Source organism: Mauremys mutica, chromosome 16 (genome assembly GCF_020497125.1).
Source record: "Mauremys mutica isolate MM-2020 ecotype Southern chromosome 16, ASM2049712v1, whole genome shotgun sequence".
Classification (NCBI taxonomy): domain Eukaryota; kingdom Metazoa; phylum Chordata; order Testudines; family Geoemydidae; genus Mauremys; species Mauremys mutica.
In genome coordinates, this window is record NC_059087.1 from 20,345,155 (window position 1) to 20,368,090 (window position 22,936).

The 22,936-nt window shown below is 39.3% G+C and overlaps 1 protein-coding gene across 3 annotated transcripts in view; it reads left to right on the forward strand.

Moving 5' to 3' along the window:
* Positions 1-205: 205 nt before the first annotated feature.
* The window catches only part of CABIN1 (calcineurin binding protein 1), a 223,059-nt gene continuing 200,328 nt past the window's right edge, over positions 206-22,936 (forward strand). For all 3 annotated transcript variants that reach the window (XM_044990035.1, XM_044990037.1, XM_044990036.1), the window contains exons 1-12: positions 206-272; positions 4,686-4,741; positions 5,303-5,395; positions 8,209-8,322; positions 8,523-8,657; positions 10,558-10,738; positions 13,330-13,459; positions 15,411-15,560; positions 16,671-16,954; positions 18,566-18,734; positions 21,071-21,207; positions 21,664-21,881. In XM_044990035.1, the coding sequence (XP_044845970.1) occupies positions 4,739-4,741; positions 5,303-5,395; positions 8,209-8,322; positions 8,523-8,657; positions 10,558-10,738; positions 13,330-13,459; positions 15,411-15,560; positions 16,671-16,954; positions 18,566-18,734; positions 21,071-21,207; positions 21,664-21,881 (1,614 nt within the window). In that variant the 5' untranslated portion in view covers positions 206-272; positions 4,686-4,738. The remainder of the gene's footprint in view (positions 273-4,685; positions 4,742-5,302; positions 5,396-8,208; positions 8,323-8,522; positions 8,658-10,557; positions 10,739-13,329; positions 13,460-15,410; positions 15,561-16,670; positions 16,955-18,565; positions 18,735-21,070; positions 21,208-21,663; positions 21,882-22,936) is intronic.

Sequence of the window (22,936 nt, forward strand, 5' to 3'; positions counted from 1 at the left end):
GTCCCGTGACGGCGCCCGGCGGTGCTGGAACGGAAGGGGCGGGGCGGGGCGGGGCGCGTGTGGGAGGCACAGCCTCGCGCGGCGGGGGGGGAATCACTGTGGGAAGCTGCTCCGCAGTCCCTTCGGCCCCGCCCTCTCCTAAGGCAGCCTGTCACTCTGTATCCAGCATCTCTATTGGCTGGGTGGGGAGTCGCAGTTCAGCCAATGAGCGGCCGTTGTATTGACCTGCTGGGCTCCAGGGGCCCGGGAGGAGGTTGCCGTGGAGACTGCAGGTGAGGCTCCCCCTTCCATGTAGAACGGATTCCCCTCAGCGCCGCGTCACCCCCCTATCCCCGTCTTAGGCGGGCTGCTCTGCCCGCTGCTTACCCGGCCGGGGCGGCTGGGAATTGACACTGGGGCTGCACAAAGGGCTGGGGCGGGGGAACTCTCTCGGGGAAGCAGGGGGGCCGGTATCTGTGTGGGGAGTGCAGGCTGGCACCTCTGCTGAGGGAGCGGAGGGCACAGTGCTGCCGGGCACCTGTATGGAGAGCGGGGGTGCAGCCCTGTCCCCGCCCGTATGGGGGCTCAGCATTGTTAGGGGAGGAGGTGCGGTGGGGGAGCGATCCCCGCAGGCCAAGCCTTACTTACGTTAAAGGTCCCCAGATAAGTGGGGAGCCCTCTAGTTCCAGAACCCACAGAGGTCCCAGTTTCCACTGAAGCGCCTGAGGGACTCTGAGGGGCCCCATTCCACCTCTCTGTCTGCAGTTGTCTCACACAGGCCTATGGCTGGATGGAGCCTCCTGTGAAGATTCTGCTGGGCTCCTGCGCCCTTTACAACAGGGTTTCTCAAACACTTGGATGCTGAGCTCCTTTCAGGAAATGTAACGAATCTCCCCCCCCCCCCCACACCTCTCCTTGCTAAAGGCCTACCCATCATCATTTATGTATCTACTTCCTCTTCCTCTCCCTCTCCAGTCACTCCTTCACACCCCTGCTCTGGCAAGTGGCACTGTGTACATGACTGAAAACTATCCCCGTTAGCATTTGGTCAAAAATTACAGTTTAGGAAGAATTAACTTTTCTAAAACCTAAATCTAGTAGAAATACTTCTACAACTTTTTTTAAAAATCACTGAAAACTGCTATCTTTAAACAAATATTCCCTTATAGCATGTTAAACCCAAACATAACTGCAGTGAAACTCACAAGAACAATGCAAAATGAAAATGGAACATAAATAGTTAAGTACATTAGAATTAGAAAATTATTTTGGTTTTAATAATCTAAGGAGCTGTGTGAAACAAATTTATTTTTGCAGAACGTGTATATGATTTTTAAGTTGGAAGGCTTAAAGTAGCACTCTGAAACTCTTCCATTGAGTGACTCTCTCTAGACATAACATCTGCAGGTGCCTAATGCTTTGTCTTACACACAAAATTTGCTTTAACTGTACTGGTATACTAGGTACACTGGTATAGCTAAAGCGATACAACCCACTTTCTATGGATTCAGTTTTACTAGCATTAAAATGCTTATATCGATATAGTTTATTCCCATAGAGCATTATTCTGCTATCAAATAACTGTCCATATTAGGAGTTGTACCAGTAAAAATATCACACCCCTAACTGACATAGTTGTGCCAGTACAAAAACTCTGCTTCAGGGGCAGCCAACCTGAGCCAGAGAAGGAGCCAGAATTTACTGATCTACATTGCCAAAGAGCCATAGTACTACATCAGCAGACCCCATCAGCTCCCCCCACTCCACACTGTAGCGCCTCCTGCCTACCGGCAGCCCTGACAATCAGTGCCTCACCCATCTTTCCTATGCCTCCCACCTGCTGTGATCAGCTGTTTCACGGTTCACAGGAATCTCTGTTGGGAAGGGGGGAGAGAGAGCGAGGGCATGGCAGGCTTGGGGGAAGGGGTGGAGTGGGGGCAGCACAGAAGGTTGAGCACTGAGCACCCCCCAGCACACTGGAAAGTTAGCATCTGTAGCTCCAGCCCCAGAGTCAGCAGCTATGCAAGGAGCTGCATATTAACCTATGAAGAGCCACATGCGGCTCCGGAGCCACAGGTTGGCCACCCCTGCTCTGCTTCCTATTTTATTTCTCTCCCTATGTCATAGTTTGACTGTACTAGAACTAAAAGTAACTTGACCATTATTAAAAAGTTTATATTTGAGCAAAATGCAGAATTAAAATTGTTGCCATCCACATATTTTGCTTTATAGCTTTAGTTGGTCTAGTGCAATATCAGCCGAGCTACTGGGTTCTAAATCCTGTGTCTACCAATCGGGTGACCATATTTCCCAAAGGAAACTAGGATACCACATGAGGGTGGCCTGAGGGTCTCTGCCCCCGACATGGGGCTGGGGTTGACAGCGGAAGCCCCGTTGTTGCTGGACCTCCTCAGACATTCCTTTATGCCGCCCTAGGAGGCATGCTCCACTTTTTTGTCAGAACTGGGCATTTGTCCCATTTCTCTTGCCATCTGATGATCAGTTGACAAGAGCAAATGGGACAAATGCCTAGTTTTGCCAAAAAAGTTGGGATATCTGGGATAGAACTTAAAAAGGGAACTATCCCATCCAAAATGGGACGTATGGTCACCCTATCTATCTAGACTTGCTGTGTGACCTTGAGCAAGTCACTATGGCCCTGATGTAGCCAGATTCTTAAGTATGTGTTTGAACTTAAGCTTGATTAAACTTAAATTCATACCTAACTTTAAGTATCTCACTGAAATGGGGCCATGGAGCCCAATGTTTTTTAGGGTTGGTGATAATTTAATTTGGAGTCATGGATGTTCAGAATAGATCTAGGTGAAGATTGGACTTTTGGTTTCATTGGCAATTTAAAAAAAATGAAAAATTGTTTAGGGTCAGACCAAAAATTAATTAATTTTTTTAACAAATTAAAAAAAAACATTTTTGGGTAAAACCAAATATTTTGTTTTGACAATCAAAACATTTTGTTTTGAGCATTTTAAAATGTTTTTGAATTTTTAAAAGTAAAAATTAAGGAAATTTTGAGACACAAAAGTTTCAGACTGAAAATTTGGCTGGATCTAGTTTGTAACTTCTGAAAATCAGGCCTCTGTTTCCTCCATTTATAAAATGGGGAAAATACGTACATGTCTGGCAGGGATTTTGAAGCTTTGTTAATTAATGCTTTGAAGATGTAAAGTACTTTATATTATTGTGCAGTTGTCTGTGTAATTTGGATGCAAGTGATGGAAGTTTCAGTGGGGAGGGAGGGGAAATCAGTGTGTGTGAACCAACAAAATGTGACCATTTCTGAACGAGTTAAATTAAACTAAAAACATGCTTTCTTTACATGTGAAAGCTCTCATCAATGATGTCTGAATTCATTCAGCTCATAGTTCAGCACTCCCACTGCTTCCTGCTGTGGTTAATTCTGGAGTTACCTTGCTATTAATAGGGTCTACAATATAAAAGACTGTTTTTAGCCTGCTGTGCACATGTCATTTTTTTGTATGTCTGCTGATGTGAGGAATTTGTCTCATGGCAGTGAAAGTTTAAAATAAAACATACAAATTCCTTTCATGTTCTTTTGCCATTACTTGCATCGTACTTCAGGAAATTAATAGAATAAAAATTATAGGTTTAATTTAAATGAAAAATCACTGGTTTTAAATGTGAATACCAGTTTTCAAATTTTCTATCCATGTTAAAATTGCTAGGGATATTAACCTCTCTCCTTTCAAAATGGAGAAGTATTTATCATAGAAGTTTAGCTTCTTTTTGTTGCTGAATATTTACTTGATAGACCTCTATGGGTATGCAGCTCTAAAGTCCTGCTTTTGCAAGAGGGATGACACTGTGTTGTCATTGGCCCACCTACATTTTATATAGGGTACTGATACTTGCACTAGTTCGCTTCATAAAAGTTAGCAGCAGTAGCTGGGAGCCCTAGTGTAGAGGGCTTGCCAACTTGTTTTGAGTAGTAGGTCAATTGGATGTGCTCTGAAGCAATCCATGATGGCTGCCTCCTCTGACAGTCAGCCCCAGGACAACTTTTTTCTTGATTTCTGTCTTGTTCCACAGACTCTTATTGTGGGAAGGGCATTGGGATCTAGCCCCAGAAATGCATCTGTGAACAGGGATCCTGGCCTTGTGCTGCTGATACAGGGGCAGGAAGTCAGTCCTTTTCTCAGAGCAGGGCTTTTTCCATAATTTAAAAAAAAAATGGCATGGTACAGCAATGCACCGCAAGGAGGCAGAGTTGAGGCTACACAGGCAACTTTATCTTTGTCATTTTCTGACATTTAAGTGATTAATGTGGCAGCCTTAACATTCATTTAATGCAATATTTTTGTATGTTCTCAAGAATATCATATCTAATGTTGGGGTTACATTTAATATTACTGTTACAGTACACACAAATCTATGGCTGATTAATGTACCATAGTTATAAGTGCATTGCAAATATTCATTATTTTCTAGTGTTTAAAGTCTTAAAAGCAAAAAGAAGATAAGGAACAATAGAATTTCCTTTCATCTTAATTATTTAGAACTTTATTTACAATTGTTTTTAAGATTGTTATTGTCCATTCTTGTTTATATTGTAAAGTGCTCTGATGCTTGCAAAAATTTCCAATTAAATTGTTAAATAATGATATGTTTTAATAATAAATGCTTTCCATTTATAGTAAATATAATTCTAGTCCCTGTTTGCTCTTCAGACCTATTTGTGACTGGCCCTCCACCTGACTCTTGTGGGAGAATCTTGCTGAACATGGTAAGGTGGCAGTCTAGCACAAGCTGCTTATCAGACATCATGGTGGTATGGCTCTCTGAGAGGGCAGCGAATTCTTGGTGCCATATGTTGCTTGAATTCTTTCATGTGTGTGATGTGAGAAACCAAAAACAATTTTCCATATTTCTGTATCCCAAGACTTAGCCACTGTCTGTGGAGTGTTAATTGGCACAGCTAGAACATTCCATTTTCAGTAATTATCCTTGTAGTGATTTGGTAAATTAAGGAGCTTCTCTGTAATCCATATGTCCATTCTACTGGTCCCATGATTCCTAGGGATGGTTTAAATTTCCTCTCCTGCCATTAAAGGAGCTTCCTTTGTCTTGCTTGTCATATTCTGCAGTTAGTAGTGGATCAAGTAACCATTATATACTGAAGTAGTAATAATTTCTTACATTTGCAGTGCTAACCCGGGTTTTATTGTGAGATTTTCAACTAGAGACAGAAACGATAAAAATTCTGGTGACAAGAGTGAGATGAGGAACTGAGCCAGATATGAATTTCATGTGTGTACTGTAACTGTTTTTTTATTCTTGTTCTTAGATCCGAATTGCAGCATTGAATGCCAGATCCACAATTGAGGATGAGCATGAAGGTACCTTCAAAAGTCACAAAACACAGACAAAGGAGGCTCAAGTAAGTAAAACAATTTTAATAATGTGGAAAATTGACAATGAATCTCTTCTGATATGTTCTAATCTGCCGACATTGGGTCTGTTCTCTTGTAATTTTTGGTTCTAGGGGGATGAGCTACATTAATATTCTCATCTTCTAAACTCAGCCCTTAGCATACCATGACTACTGAAATGGGGTACAGTGCATCTGTGTGGCTTATTTGTGAGTAGGCTGCATTAGTTTAGGAGCTGAGTTTCCTGTCTGCTTACTGAAGAGTTGAAGAAATATTAGATGTTGAAAGAGATAAGTTGCCTGACTCTACTTTACGATACAAACTGAAGACGTTTTGATAGGAATGATCTCAGTGTCTCAGCTTTGTGAATCATTCCAGTCATGGTAGTTAGGTAAACTAAGGGTATGTCTACACTACCTGCCGGATCGGCGGGCAGTGATCAATCCAGCATGGATCGATTTATCGCGTCTAGTCTAGCCGCAATAAATTAACCCCCGAGCGCTCTCCCGTCAACTCCTGTACTCCAGCACCACGAGAGGTGCAGGCAAAGTCCACGGGAGAACAGCAGCAGTCAACTCACCACGGTGGAGACACCACGGTAAGTCGATCTAAGTACGTTGACTTCAGCAAGTTATTCACGTAGCTGAAGTTGCATAACTTAGATCGATTCCCCTCCTCCCCAGTTTAGACCAGGGCTAAGCAAAGATAATCTAGAGGCGAAGTTCAAAGTGCTGATTTAGCTGGCTGATTAAATCTCATTCAGAAATATAATTCATTTAATTATAGACAACTAGTCTGAGTACAGTTTGTTTCTGTATAATACTCTCCTGGTTTGCTAAGAATGTCTCATGGGTACAGATTATTGCAAGAGAAAACATAAAGAGTGTGCATTTTTAATTGATCTTGCAAGGCCTTACACTCAACTTGGTGGCTTTTCTCAGTTTGGATATAATGTGATAACTTTTCAATACCGCAGCTGATCAATTCCAGTATTTCAGGAATGGTCTAGGCTTCAGTAGGCAGAACCTTATTGATCTTGGTAAAAATCGGAAAAATCAAAAGGGGGAAACGGGACAGCTGGAGCCACAGGCATCTTGGTTAGCAGAACTAGCAGCTTAAACTACCTCTGTAATTGTTTATAGACCAAAGATCTGGTTGATGGCAGCTGTCAATCTTTTTTCCTCTCCAGACATTTAGACAGACTTATTTGCAGCGTTGGAGAGGAATCGAGGGTTGTGATACATGTAGGTACCAATGACATAGGGAAAGGTAGGAGAATGATCCTGGAGGCCAAATTTAGACTGGTAGGTTAGAGATTAAAATAGAGGACCTGCAGGGTGGCATGTCTCTGATATGCTATGAGAATTGAGAGCAATGGAACCACTCATGTAGCTCTCTCAATATAAATGAGATGGTGCTGCTGGCAGGGCATTCTTTTTGAGAGGTCCTTGATTTTGGATCTCCCTTTCCTTGGTCCACCAGAACCCAGGTTTGTTAACCACCTGGCCATGCTGCACACCCCATCCTTTCCCCTTCCTCTTTGTTTTGCTTGTTGAGCAGGGTGTCGGCTGAGGGGGACATATTTATGGGCATTGTTTGCAGTGGTGGTGTAGCTATGAAGAATTGCTCTATGTAAGATTCAAAGCTTCTCTCTTTCACCAACAGATGTTGGTCCAGTAAAAAATATTACCTCACCCACCTTGTCTCTCTAATGTTTATGGGCAGCCTTTTTTATGTTGTGATTTTTAATTATGAGGTAGGCACCTAGAGCACTGGATGGGCATCTCTAGTTGTATTTTAATAAACTGAAGAAATACATTTATTTTTCTGTAGCTGAGAGATGGCCATTGCTTCCCCTTCTCCTCCGAAGTTACTTTAATAATTAACTCCTCATGGCGTTTGGAGTGCCTGTCTCAGTTCTTAGGCTCCTGTCAAAGACTGTGCAGATGTAAGAGGCTTCCCACATGGAACTCATTGTAGGATCAATTAATTATTTAGCTAAAATTATTGATAAATCATCATATTTATCAGATAGAAATAGTTAATAGACAAGAATGTGTATTTATTGTTAAAACCTTCGATTTTACGGCTTCACTTAGGCCTTGTTCATACTGTGTATGAAATTCTAGCAGCTACCAGATTTAAATAGAGCTGTTGCTAGCAACAACTGAATTAATTTTCCTGACCAGTGTAGACTGGGGTTTTTTCTATTGTAAAACTGTGCTGAATACTAACCACTTGGACAGGTAGCTTTTAGTATGGTTTTATAACTAGATTAAAAATATTTTACAAACTGCAAAGGGAAATGGTGATAGAATTCTAATAATAACAACTGCGCTTAGCCTGGTTACAACTATTGGCCCCAATTCAGGAAAGCCTACCTATTCAGAGAGGGTGCTTTATTGTTCATATTAATGAAGAAACATACTTATTCCATTTAAGCAAATGGGACTTAAGCATGTGCTTAAAGTTAAGCATGCGCATGAATGCTTTCCTGAACAGGGATTGACAGAAATGATTTCCTGAATAATGGCCATGGTATGCATGTCGTTTTAAGGCTGTATTAAACACACCTTTTTTTTCCCCCAGGCAAATTGCTTTTGGACTTCCACATATTTTCTTAAAATCTCTAATTGTATTGCAGTGATTCTCCTTGGGTGTTCTAATATTTTATTCTTTTATTTCTGAAGACTATTAAATAAAAAGTTAAGAGAAAAATCAGTAGAGCTAATCCATTACATAAATCTGCTCCTATTTAAGTATTACTTCTGCATAGGAGTTGTAATAATTATGTTGTTAATTTTGTTATTTTGACCCACAGGAAGCAGAAGCTTTTGCTCTGTATCACAAAGCTTTGGACCTTCAGAAACATGACCGATTTGAAGAGTCTGCCAAAGCTTACCATGAGCTGCTTGAGATTCGTCTTCTGCGAGAGGTCAGTGAAATTTAGGGAGTCAAAGTGAAAGATAGCCACATCTTTATTGCATTTTGTGTCACTCCATTGTGTCTTGGCCATGGATGACTCAAAAATGTAATGTTAGTTGTCAGTTGACTGGTTATTTGCTGCTGTTTATCACTAGTCTAATTCCTGATGTCGAGGGTACAATTTTGTTTTGTTTTGTTTACAATTTTCAGGCAGTTCTCTCTGGTGATGAGAAAGAAGGGTTAAAACATCCAGGCTTGATGTTAAAATATTCCACCTATAAAAATCTAGCACAATTGGCAGCACAGCGAGATGACCTGGAGACAGCCATGGAGTTCTACTTAGAGGTACAGTACAGTCTGAGTACAATATGAGAGTCTCAATATTTACTAGTCTTACTGAAGTAGATGTGTGAGACCCTCACCGTATTTTGGATAAATGATTTGCATTAGGGCTGGCAAGCGATTAAAAAGATTAAGCACATGATTAAACAATAATAGAATACCATTTATTTAAATATTTTTGGATGTTTTCTACATTTTTAAATATATTGATTTCAGTTACAATACAAAGTGTAGAGTGCTCACTTTATATTTATTTCTGATTACAAATATTTGCACTGTTAAAAAAAAAAGAAATATTTTTAATTCACCTAATACAAATGCTGTAGTGCAATCTCTTTGTCATGAAAGTTGAACTTACAAATGTAGAATTATGTGCAAAAAATAACTGCATTCAAAAATAAAACAATGTAAAACTTTAGAGCCTACAAGTCCACTAAGTCCTATTTCTTGTTTGGCCAATCGCTCAGACAAACAGGTTTGTTTACATTTGTGGGAGATAATGCTGCCCACTTCTTGTTCACAATGTCACCTGAAAGTGAGAACAGACGTTCGCATGGCACTGTTGTAGCCGGTGTCACAGGATCTTTAGCACATCTGGCATGTAAATATTCATATGTCCTTTCATGCTTCAACCACCATTTCAGAGGACATGCGTCCATGCTGATGACAGGTTCTACTCGATAACAATCCAAAGCAGTGTGGACCGATGCATGTTCATTTTCATCCTTTGAGTCAGATGCCACCAGCAGAAGGTTGATTTTCTTCTTTGATGGTTCAGGTTCTGTAGTTTCCGCATCGGAGTGTTGTTCTTTTAAGACTTATGAAAGCAGGTTCCACACCTCTTCCCTGTCAAATTGTGGAAGGCACTTCCGATTCTTAAACCTTGGGATGAGTGCTGTAGCTATCTTTAGAAATCTCACATTGGTACCTTCTTTGTGTTTTGTCAGATCTGCTGTGAAAGTGTTCTTAAAATGAACAACATGTGCGAAGTCATCATCCGAGACTACTATAACATGAGTATACAGGCAGAATGTGGGTAAAACAGAGCAGGGGACATACAATTCTCTCCCATGGAGTTCAGTCACAAATTTAATTAACACATTATTTTTTTAATGAGTGTAATCAACATGGAAGCATGTCCTCTGAAATGGTGGCCGAAGCATGAAGGGGCATATGAATGTTTAGCATATCTGGCACATAAATGCCTTGCAATGCCGGCTACAAAAGTGCCATGCAAATGCCTGTTTTCACTTTCAGGTGACATTGTAAATAAGAAGTGGGCAGCAGCATCTCCCATAAATGTAAGCAAACTTGTTTGTCTTAGCAACTGACTGAACAAGAAGTAGAACTGAGTGGACTTGTAGGTGCTAAAGTTTTGCATTGTTTTGTTCTTGAGTGCAGTTATATTGACATTTGTAAGTTGCGCTACAGTACTTGTATGAGGTGAATTGAAAAATCCTGTTTCTTTTTATCATTTTGACAGTGCAAATATTTGTAATAAAATAATATAAAGTGAGCAGTGTACGCTTTTTATTCTATGTTGTAATATAAATCAATATATTTGAAAATATAGAAAAACATCCAAAAATATTTAATTTCAATTGGTATTCTGTTGTTTAACAGTGCAATTAAAACTGTGATTAATCACAAATAATTTTTTGAGCTAATCGCGTGAATTAAATTGCGATTAATTAACAGCCCTAATTTGCACGTATTGTGTGTATGTTTAGGTAATAAATATGTATTACTTGCTCACCATTTCAGTCCCAAAGAACAATAGTGTTCCATCATAAAGCTCAGCTCCAGCAAATACAAACTATATAAGGCAATGTGTACACACACACACACACACACACATGCATGTGTTGACATGTGTAAATGGTGTGATATTTATGTTTTCTAGGCTGTAATGTTAGACTCTACTGATGTCAACCTATGGTATAAAATTGGTCGTGTAGCAGTAAGGCTAATCCGTATGCCACTGGCACGTCATGCTTTTGAAGAAGGACTCAGATGTAATCCTGATCACTGGCCTTGTTTAGATAACCTCATCACAGTCTTGTACACGCTCAGTGACTATACAAGTATGTACAGCTAGTTTTGTATAATTTTTCTTACAATGTGTAATTAATTCAAGTAAAAATCAATATGATCAGAACAGTACAGTGATGCAGTCTTACTGACACAATATCTTAAACATGCAATGTATTGAAACGTAATGTGTAAATTTTTCATGGTAAAGTATAGTGATCTGTAACTGGTTTTAATTACAGTAAAAATCCCTATCTGCTGTATTTGTTTATTGAAAACCATCATGGTGCTCAGTATTTTTATTCAGTTCTTTTCTCTTTTAGAATTCGTTCGACTTTTTGAAATAATGGAAATAAAATTAAGTTTATATCATTGTACGTTACAAGGGATCCCAAACAGAACACACAAACGAGGGGCAAGGAAACAAAAGTTCCAACCATGAATATTGAGTTGAAATGCGTTTCTCCCCTGGTCCCCCAAAGGATTTGCTTTTCTGTAGAATATGTTTGAGGTGGACTATAAACAAGATCCTTTGAGGAGAAAATATTTTGAATTCAGTATCCCTGGTTGGATACACGAGTCTGGATTCAATTAAAATTTCACAAAAACAGCATTTAAATTGTTTATTAAATAAAATTACCTTAAATATGTTGGCTACATTAAAAAAAGTTTTTATCAGAAATGATTTGCATTTAAAACCAACTGATTTATTAAACAAAGGAAGTATTATCTGCAGTTAGTGACTTGAATTGATTATCTATGGTCACTAGGTCCTTCAAGATTTTAGAAATAGGAGATCTCATTCTCTCACACCTAAGTTTTATTCATAGAGTGGAAGAGGAAAACAAGCCTTCACTGGTTTTTCAACTCCCAACTGGTTTCTTACCCTTGCATGAGCTAGTCATTGAACTGAACTAGTTAAATAAACTGAGGTGAAGAAAATATTCGCTCTGCACCAGAGTGTTATCACTCCTCTATAAGTAGAACTGTAGTACATCAGGATTCTCTATAAGCTGGTTCCATTGTAATTAATGAACAGTGTGTGGTACTAATTTAACTGTTAAGAACCAGGTAATGCACTCCATGGAAAAATACATGTAAGGAAGTTCAGTGTTGTAGCTTGTGGAGTTTCTGAGATATCTTGTCAGTAGACAGGGTTTCTGGGGCCACAAAGGGAGCAGGGGACAAGGTCCAGCACCTGTGTAAATGTCTGAAGATCTGTGAGGAAATTCCACAGAGGACCAGGGATCCATACTGCTTCCCGGGCCACTCCCCTTTTTCCCGGCAGCTCAGCTTCCCTAGGAGCTGCACCATACCATTCTACCCACCTAATGGGAAGATAACATGGAATAGGTTTGTGCAAAAGTTCCAGCTGATAAAGTCACCATTAATTTCTGCTGGAATTTTAGCAAGGGATGATGCCGTTGAGAGCACCTATCCTTTGCCATACTTCCCTCCAGAAGGTCATACAACTCCAAAAAACCTGTGGAGGCCCAACTACATGCTGTTCCTGAGGAAAGTTCTCTGTGGTCTTGAAAGTGGAAAGATGTAGCATTAATTCCTCTCTCTTCTGCAATTTTAGTCCATAAGGGCAGGATATCCACTTCTTCTATCCCCTCTGCATCATGCAGCAAGAGAGATATGTCCCTGCACCAGTCTGAAGTTACGAATGGCACTCTTAAACTCTGCTTAAGCAGATAAAAGGATGAAACAGCAAACATTTCAATGAAGTTCTTTTTTAATCCATACTATTTTTTCAGATGGGAGGATATTTATCTCTGTGCAGAAGGACATTTATTTCTGTGGGTAATAATCTATTCTCCTCTGCCCCACAACATTTAAAAAAAATATCTATAGGATTTAGAGTGGAAGTCTCATCTGGAGCTGTGATCTATTATACATCAGAGCTGCTGCAAGAAGCTTCCCTGTAGACCTCTCTCTCACTCTCATGCATGTTCTTTGTCTTTGTTGTCATTTCTAGCAAGTTACCTCCAGGGTTTGAGTATAAAACTACAATATAGTTCATAGCTTGGCATGGTTAATTATGCAGCAGTTGATTATAACTGGCTCTGAACTTTTAAATTAAGATTTTATGTGGTAGATGAACCAATACAAATGAAGGCTAATAGGTGGCTCCAAGGTAAATTAGAGATGTAGGGCCTGATCCTGTAGGCCTTCCTCATGAGAATAGTCTTAATGGAATTACTCCGGTGAGTAAGGAATGCAGGATATGGCCTTTCCTGCTGTAATGCAATTTGTAATACAGCAATCATGATAAATGCTGAGGAATGGTGTAAAAACACTAAAGGATTCCTGTTTTTCAGAAATAGGGGGTTTGAAACCAAAATCTGATGATAAATGACTTTAAGCTGTTTAGCTAAGTTGTAGATTTGTTTTTAGAGGCTAAAACTTGAGAATGTGGGGTTATGATTAGGATGCCCAAGTAAGTTATTTAAATTGTATTTCTATGTGTTTAACCATTTGCAGAGAGAATTACAAACCAATGGTTGTAGAAATGTTTCATGTCCAGTTGGAGATTGTTAAAATCTTGTTAGTAGTTTATATTTATCCCAGAAGTGGGAACTTTTGAATGATTCATAGTGTCAAATTGCCCATAATTCTTATTTCTGTTTCTCTCTACTAGCATGTTTGTATTTTATCTGCAAAGCTCTGGAGAAAGACTGCCAATACAGCAAAGGACTGGTACTGAAGGAGAAGATTTTTGAGGAGCAACCTTGCCTCAGGAAAGACTCATTAAGGATGTTCCTCAAATGGTGAATCTCATTCTTAGTCATCCTATAGTTCTTACATTAGAATTTTAGGATAGGAGTAGTTCAGAAAGGCTAGTGAGGTCCAACCCTTTAAACTAATATAATTGTACCATATAGTCTCTGTCTTCTAAATAAACGTTACTGGTGTGTTGGGCACTATATTCCATGTTAATTACTTGTTGCAAGAAGAAAACTCTAACTTTCCTTTGTAATGTTCCAAAATTATTTTAATTCCCAGACTTTTTAAAATTCCTATTATTGTGTTTTGCTTTTATATATAACTATATAATTGAAACATGTACATCCACGTCCCTTGTCTGTTCTTTTCAGGATTTACTTTCCTAATTGAAATCACTTCTTAATTACCACTATTCCAGGGAATTTGACTTGGGACCAGCTCCAGCTGCCTCTGAAGTCACTGTAAAGACTTGCATTGACTTCAGTGAGAATTGTATATGGTTATTAGTTTTGTGAGCTTCTGTGGTATCTGAGATGCAAGAATCCTGTAAGATTATGTGAGCCTTTGAATTATTTATATATATTCTGAGAACTATGTTATTGCAACATTATGGTTGACATTTGTTACTTTATTGTTTATATTATGATAATGCCTAGAAGCCCCAATGAAGTTTGGGGTCTCATTGTGCTAAGCATTGTACAAACGTATAGTTAGAGACTTCTCCCTTCCTTGAAGATTTTATAATTTAAAAGGTGGGAGAATCAGTGACACAGAGAATTGAAGTGATGTACCCAAAATCACCAGCAGCTCAGTAGCAGAGCCAGGTCTCTTGACTCCCCATCTAACACTCTGTCCATCAACAAAACTCAAGAAATTAAAAATTAGGATTTTAATTCAACTGTAACTCAGTCCCATTGTGCATCTGTAATACTTTATGTTCCTGCGCATGTGGATAACATCAGTGCCTTAATATGTGTATGCTATGTGGATGAATTAAAGTGGGATGTGAGTCTTGGTGCACATCTATTGATTCTTTGGTCAGGCATTCAAATAGTTTTTCACATTATGGGCACCGTACTCTACATAGCCTGCAAATTTTGAAACATGAAGTGTGGGGAACCATCTGAAGGGACCTAGATGTATCACTGGTTTTCTACAGTATCCTGAGAGAGTCATTTTAAAATTTTATTTTTTAGAGCATAGCAAACTCTTGAGTGCTCAGCAGCTGAGCATGTGAAACGTGATTTGAAAGTTAATTTTTTGTGGACATACAGTTACAGACTCAAATAATCCTAGGTAGTTAAGGTGGAGTGTGTGCTGGGAAAGAGCAGAAAGGCTGCCAAACCTACTTGGGCTCCAGATGCCTCTTATGGTAGAAGTTTAGTGTAGGGTTGGCTTGCTAGCTAGCAAGGAAGGAGCTAGTGAATCTTAGAGGAAGGGTGATCTTGTTTTTTGACTTGGGTCAGATATATGAAATAAGGGCCTCTGACCTAGACGTTTGGTTGGTTAGTTACTTAGGCCATGATTTAGCAAAGCTTTAAGCACGTAAATTCAGCCAAGCATTTAATGATCATTTTCCCCCCATTGCCTGATATCTCAAAAACAATGGAATAGATATTTTTCAAGCTCTCAAAAAATTCACTTCTGGACTGAAAACCTGCAAAAGAATTTTCAACTTCACATGTTATTTTTGTTGAAACATTGAGTTGCTCAAAATGGGATCATGGAACAAAAGGAGCTTCTCAACCATAACAATAGCATTGCTGTAATCGTTTCACTGCTTTCCTATTCATCTCACACTTTTTAGAAAGTGAAAGAGGAGAATCTTTCTCAAACCATCTAATTTTAGAATCAACTGTGAACAAATGTATATGTGCATTTATATATGATTACTGTTTTTGTACCCTACATTAGAGGAGAATCTTAAATTAATCTATATTTGTTATTAAAAAAATAAAACTACCTATGTTGTCTTCCTTTTTCACCACCTCTCAGTGACATGTCAATCCATGATGTGAATGTGAGTGCAGCTGAAACAAGAGCAATCATAGATGAAGCATTGGAGCTACGTAGAAAGAGGCAAGCTCTAATGGTGCGAGAGAGAGAACCAGATCTTAAGCTTGTCCAGCCAATTCCCTTTTTCACGTAAGTCGTCATGGTCTCTGTTTCAGAGAGTCATGGCCAGGGTTCATTGGAATCTCTTCAGCATGTATTTTCCCTCATTATATATATTTCTTTTTTTAAAGTTTCAGTAATCTGTAAGAAGTCTGGCTCTGTTCATGTTTCCATATTAAAGTTGATACATACCAATTAAAACCTGCTGAAACAAAACTGCAGTATGAACTAGGAACAAATAGCTAAATTCAGGGTATCTTCACAACAGAACATTTGAAATTTTCCTGTGTTAATTGGTTTGTATCTGAACTTCAAAACTTTTTTAAATTTATGTTTTTAATATTTTTACCATTTGGATCATGGAGATTTATAAACAAAAATCTACAAAAATTGTGCATTTGGATAGTCTAGGAATCCTGTTAGAGTATATTGCGTGTTTTAAATACGTGTGTTAAAGACTTCTGTGATCTTCTTATTTAGGGCCTGATTCTGACACCCTTATTTGCACTGAATAATTTCCTCTGCAAGTAGTCCAATTTCAGAGCAAGTTACTACTAATTGTGTAAAAGGCTGACAAAAATCTTGCCCTTACCCATTGAGTATAATGCTAGACCTGAAAATGGTTCATATTCAACTGGGTTAATGTTTTTGGTTTTGAGGTACAACAATTTCCTCTGCAATGAATGCTTTCTCTGGGTGTGAAGCATATCATGAGCTCCATTTCCCTTCTATTATACTTAATTCTCCTTCCAAATAATGGCTTTAATTTCTGTGATAATGTTGGTCCTGCTCAGTAGTTCAACAGTATGTTCCAAATAGGAAGCAAGAGCCATGAAACATTTGCTCCTGAACTGAAATCTCTAGGGGACAGGGTACCAGAAATAATATTCTCCAGCTTTCTAGTTGTATGACAGATTTTGACTCCATGAGGAATCTATTCCTCTTACGCTGATAAAATCACTTTTGGTACCCTCAGTAATTCTAACCTTCTGTAGCAGAACATCTTTATTGTAATTCCTACATCCTGCAGCAAAGGGGTTTTTAACTGTAATACAGAAGGTTATGTGGTAAAGGCTAATGAATAAATGGATAAATTAAGTGTTAATAAGGTCGTGTTGTGATTGTGTTTTTTACACGCAGGTGGAAGTCTCTAGGAGAAAGTTTACTTGCTATGTATCATCATCTGACAACATGTGAGCCTCCTCGACCGAGCCTGGGGAAGAGAATTGACCTCTCAGAGTACCAAGACCCAGTCCAGCACTTGATTCTTTCTCCTACCTCTACTCCTGTCAGTGTTATCCAGCCCAATCCTGTCAGCACTAATCCAGTGGTTACAATAAGTGACCCAGTATTAACTTACACTCCAATGACACCCAGTTTTTCCAGTCATAATGAGAATTTACTGGAACCAGTCATGCCTATAGGTGAGCAAAGTACTTTAGTCTACAATTCCAGATAACACTGTTGTCTTTGCAGACATAAACGAGACTGGAAAATGTCTGTTGTCTTTAGAAATGTGTGTTTTCTAAACTGTCTTCTAGCTGATCCAATGCATTTTCAATGTATGTATATTCCAAGTCAGAAAAAGAAAAGTTCAGTCATATAAAGCTGTGATAATCTGTAAAACAATTACTTTAAAAAAGGGAAAGCTGTCTAAATGATCTAGGAGGTACTGGTTAATGATTAGCTCCGAGTTCTATCCATAATTGGTTTTCTATAGCACTCATCACTGTAGTATCTAATCCCTTCTATTCTTGACTGTGCTGCTGTCTCATGCCTCAGTTTCCCCATCTGTAATACGAGGATCATAATGCCTGGGTGATTTGTGGCTTAATTTGTTAATACACCTCTACCCCGATATAACGCAACCCGATATAACACAAATTCGGATATAACGTGTAAAGCAGCGCTCCAGGGTGGTAGGGCTGCGCACTCCAGCGGATCAAAGCAAGTTTGATATAACACGGTTTCACCTATAACGTGGTAAGATTTTTTTTGGCTCCCGAGGACAGCGTTATATCAGGGTAGAGGTGTATTTGTAAAGCACCTTGAGGCTGTCAGATGAAAGGAACCATAAAAAGACAAAATATTATTACTATTAAATAAGATCAGCTGCTTGGCCTGTTTAATTCTCTGCTTCCATATGTACTTATTTGTTTGCATGATGATATTCATATTCTCAGATGTTCTAAGGCATATACTGTGTAGGGAGGTGTGTGTGTGTATATCTGTATCTATAGTTGTTCACAAGGCTACTAGTCTTTGGTTGATGTTTATAGGAATTTACAGATGTTAGAGCTCTAGGCAGAGTCCTATGTTTTCCTTAAAAGCCACAAAATTGTACTGAAAATTAGAAGATTAAAAGAAAGTCTATTAAAAAACCCAAGTTTTCAACCAGTCTGCTTCTTAGTTCTGACCAGTATTTACATGCATACAAAATGTCATGAATATCAAACTTAATTTACTTTGTATTCAAATTAAAAGAAGAAAAATTAGAATTTGAGCTATGCATTTCTTAATGAAGAGATGCAGTTATTTTTGCACATTGTAATAGAATGAGTAGATTTGTATATAAATAGTAAAATCATAATGCTTGTTATTGTCAGGGCAGTCCCCAGGTTCCCCATCATGTTTGGTCCTGTAGAAATACAGTGTAAGGTTCTCTATCTGCCTTGACTCAAGTCACTACTGTGACTTTTCTGTATATCATATTAGCTAATTTTTTTTGGTAACTGTTCTGTGAAAAAAAACATGATTTAGGCCTAACTGTAGTTTGATCAGTGATAAACATTCTGTTTAAGTGGGCTACAAGGCCAACATCAAACCAGAGTGCTGTGTAAATGATTCTGTTCCTATTTAAGTTAATAGGAATTTTGCCATTGTCTTCAGTAGGAACAGAATTGGGTCCTTAATGTTGCCATAGAATAAAGTAAATTTAAAATATTTTTCATAAATCACCATGATATTAAGCAACATTATCCATTGTGTGTTATTTGGCAATTTGAGTTTTGAAAACGTTTGACTCTGTTTTCTAGGTGACACAACTGTTAGTGATAAATCCAAGAAAGGGGTGAAGCGGAGGAGAATTACAGAAGATAGTGGTGAAACTGCAAAAAGGCGGTCTGCTAGAGTTCGAAATACCAAGTGTAAAAAGGAGGAGAAAGTTGACTTTCAAGAACTGTTGGTAAAGTTCCTTCCTTCAAGGTACAGCAGACCTTCACTTGTGATGAGAGTTGTTGGCATTATGTGAGGACCATAGGCTTTTTTGTTGACCTGCTGGTTATCCACCCAAATCCTCAGAGGTACTGGACTCATGTTACTTATTGAAAGAAATGTGACTCGGTATCTTTTTATAAATAAAACAGCCATAAAATCAATAAAGCAATAAGTTAATCTCAATAGTGGATTGAATTAAATCATCAGTTTAGTTAAATCATCAGATTAATACAAAAAATAACCAGTTCTTATACATTCTGAGGAGGTGGCTATACCATTTGGTTAGAAGTCACAGCTAAAGAGTTTGACAAAAGTCCATCAGTTCTCTCATTTGAATGGGTAAGTATCTTAATATCAAAACCGAATTATTGTCTAATGTCTGGAGTACAACCTCAGATCCAATTATCAAACTTTTCCTCCTTAAATTTCAGTCTTGTGTGGTGGCTAACCTTTACCCCCTTCTCCTCCCACCCCCCCAAAATGAGACAGATTATAAAAATACAGACTGCTACAGAACAAGAGAAGTTGGACAAGTAGTCAACTTTGACCAGAAATGACAGATGACAATCTCAAATCTTTTATTTTGAAACATAGAACACACTCTAATGGGTAATTTTTATGAGACAATATTGAGGACTGTTTATCTGAGGCACTTTTCTTTCAGGTGCCTTCCTTGCTTGGGTGTTCTGGGTGCTCTCACACACATGCATGCACACAGCTGCACTTTTCATTTCCACATCCTAAAAATAAAAAGTCTAAATGGTCTGGGTCATCTGCCAGCTAATAAGAACAAAAGACAAAAACTGAAAAAGGAAAAATAAGGTATTAAGGGAACAGGAAATTTGCAAACTCCTTCTGCTCTCACAGTCTTCTGGGCACTCTGAGTAGGAGCTGGAACTGCAGTCAAGGAATTAAATGATGATAATCTGCTGGCAAAGTGCTTCTCACTAGCAGGCCTCCTCCTGGGTAGGACTGGCCTGATTATTGATGTTATGAATTCTTCTCCCCAAGTTGTTTAGTCTTGAGGATTCTGGAACATCAGTCTTTCCTCTGGTGTCTTGGGACCCAGAAGATGAGGCTTCTTGGCCTTATCCTTAATTCTTACAGTTTGTAAACTTTACTTACTCTGTCTTGCAGTGCCTCCCTCAAGGTCTTCGAACAAGTCATGTGCGAGGCCTGCCTTGCAGCCATGCATCTTGGTCCAATCAGTTTCAAATGAGGTCATCCTTAGCCTTGGTTTTAGGAAAAGTCCTGTTTAGATTAGCAACTTTAAAAATATTCAGTGTTTTACATATTACACAGACTAAGTCTATTACCCCCAAAAATATATTAAAAAATCTGGATGATACCACTTTTGAGGAAGTTGTCATGGGCTTATCATGGTAAAAGGGTATTGAGATGACATTGTCATTAGTTTACAAAAATTTCAACACAAAATCCCTATAAAAATAGCTGTTTGGAAGGGATGCTCTTCAACAACCAGTCACTCAACGTTCATTCATGTGCAAAATTAAAAATAAGTTCAAATTTATGATCAGTTTCATCATATCTATTTCTTATTCTTGAAGCAAGGCCATTAGAATATTTTCCTGTTTCAGAACTGGGCTTTTATAAGTCAAACAGCTTGTCTTCTGGAATCTGTCCCTTGATAGAGAAAAATAACTTGAAAGTAAAGAAATAATTTTTTTTTCTTTTAAGTTTATGTAAGGTATTCTCATATAGGTTATTTCGCTCACTGTTTTCAAGAGAAGAAGCAGAAGCATGTCATGAAAGTTTTTGCATAGTTAAGAAGTGGGTATGATTTACACCATATTGGGTCTGTACAGACTCCAGTATCATTGTCAACAAATCAGATCAGCATTTATCATTAAATCAGAAGACACATTTTGTTTTTACATTGATTACTGATTTGAGTGAGATGATTTAAAAAACAAAGATCCTTCTGAAAGGAAAATGTTAAGTTGCATTACTAAAAGGGTTTGGATCTGCTAGTGCTTAAAATAACAGTGCTGATAATACTGTTTTTTGAAAAACAATTCCAAATGTTGTGGAGTAGTCTTGTCAGTTTCTGATGCTTATTTGCTGGGATTTGCTCTTTTCTGTAGGCTGTTTCTTTCCAATTTTAGGTATAGCATGCTTGAGGTTTTTTTCCTCTGATTAAGTCTGGGAATAAATGTAAATTTCTGATGATGAACTCCAACTAGGGTACTTCCATTGTGAAAATATACATAACACCTACACCTGGCAAGCTATTTGTTATTGAAAGTAATATTCAAACTCTCACAAATACTGTCTTTTACTTGTTTTCACCCCTTTTCACCCAGGCTGAGGAAACTGGATCCAGAGGAAGAGGATGATCCTTTCAATAACTATGAGATACAATCAGAGATCAAACAAGAGAATTTCCAGCATATTGGACCACATAGACTGTCATTTGACTCTACAACATTCATGGAATCTGGTAGGGACTTCAGCATATCCATTTTTCTACTTGTTTTCTTTTTCCCCTTGTCTGCTTTTTTACTCCCACTTCTTCTGTTTTCTTTCTTTTTGTGCACAAAAGAATCTGTTATTTTAAAGGGTTTATTTTAATAGATCAATTGACTGAGCTTCACTGTATTCATAAATTATTTTTGTGTTTTCATTGGGCTGCTTATTTACTGTGTGTGATCTGTGTTGTGTGCATGATCTCATTTAGCCATTTTAGTATAGTCACTTTATTCTGCATAAATTCAAGGCTACTCCTGCAAAAGGAGAACCACTGTGTCAAAAAGGTGTTATGGGTGTTCTTTATGCAAGATGTGTGCTAAATGTCACAAAGCATTAAAAGTATTATTCTTAGAAGTGAGGCAAGGAATTAAATGTGATTAGTTTCAACAAACAGGTTTCATAGACTTTGTGCTCATCTGCTTTCCAGAGAAGCAAGATGTTCATGAATTCCTATTGGATAACCTGAACAATGGTGGCATCCTAGAACTGATGATGAGATATCTGAAAGTAATCAGCCAGAAGTTCCTCGTGAAGTGGCCACCTGGCTTGTCTGAGGTGGTCCTTAGTATCTACAATAGCTGGAGAAAGCATAGTAGTAATTTGCCCAACCCGTTACTGAGGGATTGTAGCAACCAGCACATCAAGGTAAGGAAACGCTCTATTTTTTGAGCTGCTTAATTTTCCCCATCCACCACATGTTGCTGTGTGTGTCTTGAATGTGGCTAACCTCAGTGTGACAGCTCAAGCTCAGGTTGTCCCTCTCACGGTCTATGCCTGTCATATTGTTAGCTCTAGCGCTAACTTCAGTCAAAAAACAACTCTAGTGCACTGCAGCTGGCACTGTTGTTTCTGTCACTAAACTGCTATATCTTACAGAACTTACACATACTTTGATCTTTCACTCTGTGTCTGGAGCTGCCTCCTGCATCTCAAATGGCGTGCACACACAGCTTTGTGTTCTGCCTTTAAGGGCGGAGTTGAGGCTGCACCATTCATGGAGCATTTCTTATGGTCTGTGTAGCATTGTTGTTTGGCTCAAACATTTTGTGGTTTAGATGCCATACCAAGGTTTCAAGTACAGTAAAAGCTTTTTAACTGGCATGCTGGAGGAATGCGGGGAGGGGGTGCTGGTAAATTAAAAATGCTGGTTAACTCAAAGGGAGGGGTTTGAAGTGTAGGTGGGAAGGTGTGTGGGGCACGGGCATGGGAGGGAGTTTGGGTCCAGGAGGGGGCTTGGAGCAGGGGGTTGAGGCATGGGAGGGAGCTCAGGATGCCGGATGGGGGCAGGTGGGGCACTCATCTCCAGCATCTCCCTGCAAGCGACTCCTCATCCCTTCTGCTCCTGGCGGAGGTGTGACAAGCTGGCTCTGCAAGCAGGCACGCTGCCTCCATTTGCAGATGCTGCCCCCCGCGTGTCCCATTGGCCACGGTTCCCGGCCAATGGGCTGGGAGCCGCGGAGTCAGCGCTCCGGGAAGGGGGATGGAGGCAACATGCCTGCAGAGCCACCTGGCTGCGACTTTGCCAGCAGCAGCAGGGACAGGGAGCTGCTTGCGGGAAGCCGCTGGAGGTGAGTGCCCCCCACACCCCTCCTACACCCCAACCCCCTGCTCCAAGTCCCCTCCAGGACCTAAACTCCCTCCCATGCCCCAGCCCCCTGCCGGCCCCTCACCAACCGCACTATAAACCGTACTTTCATTGC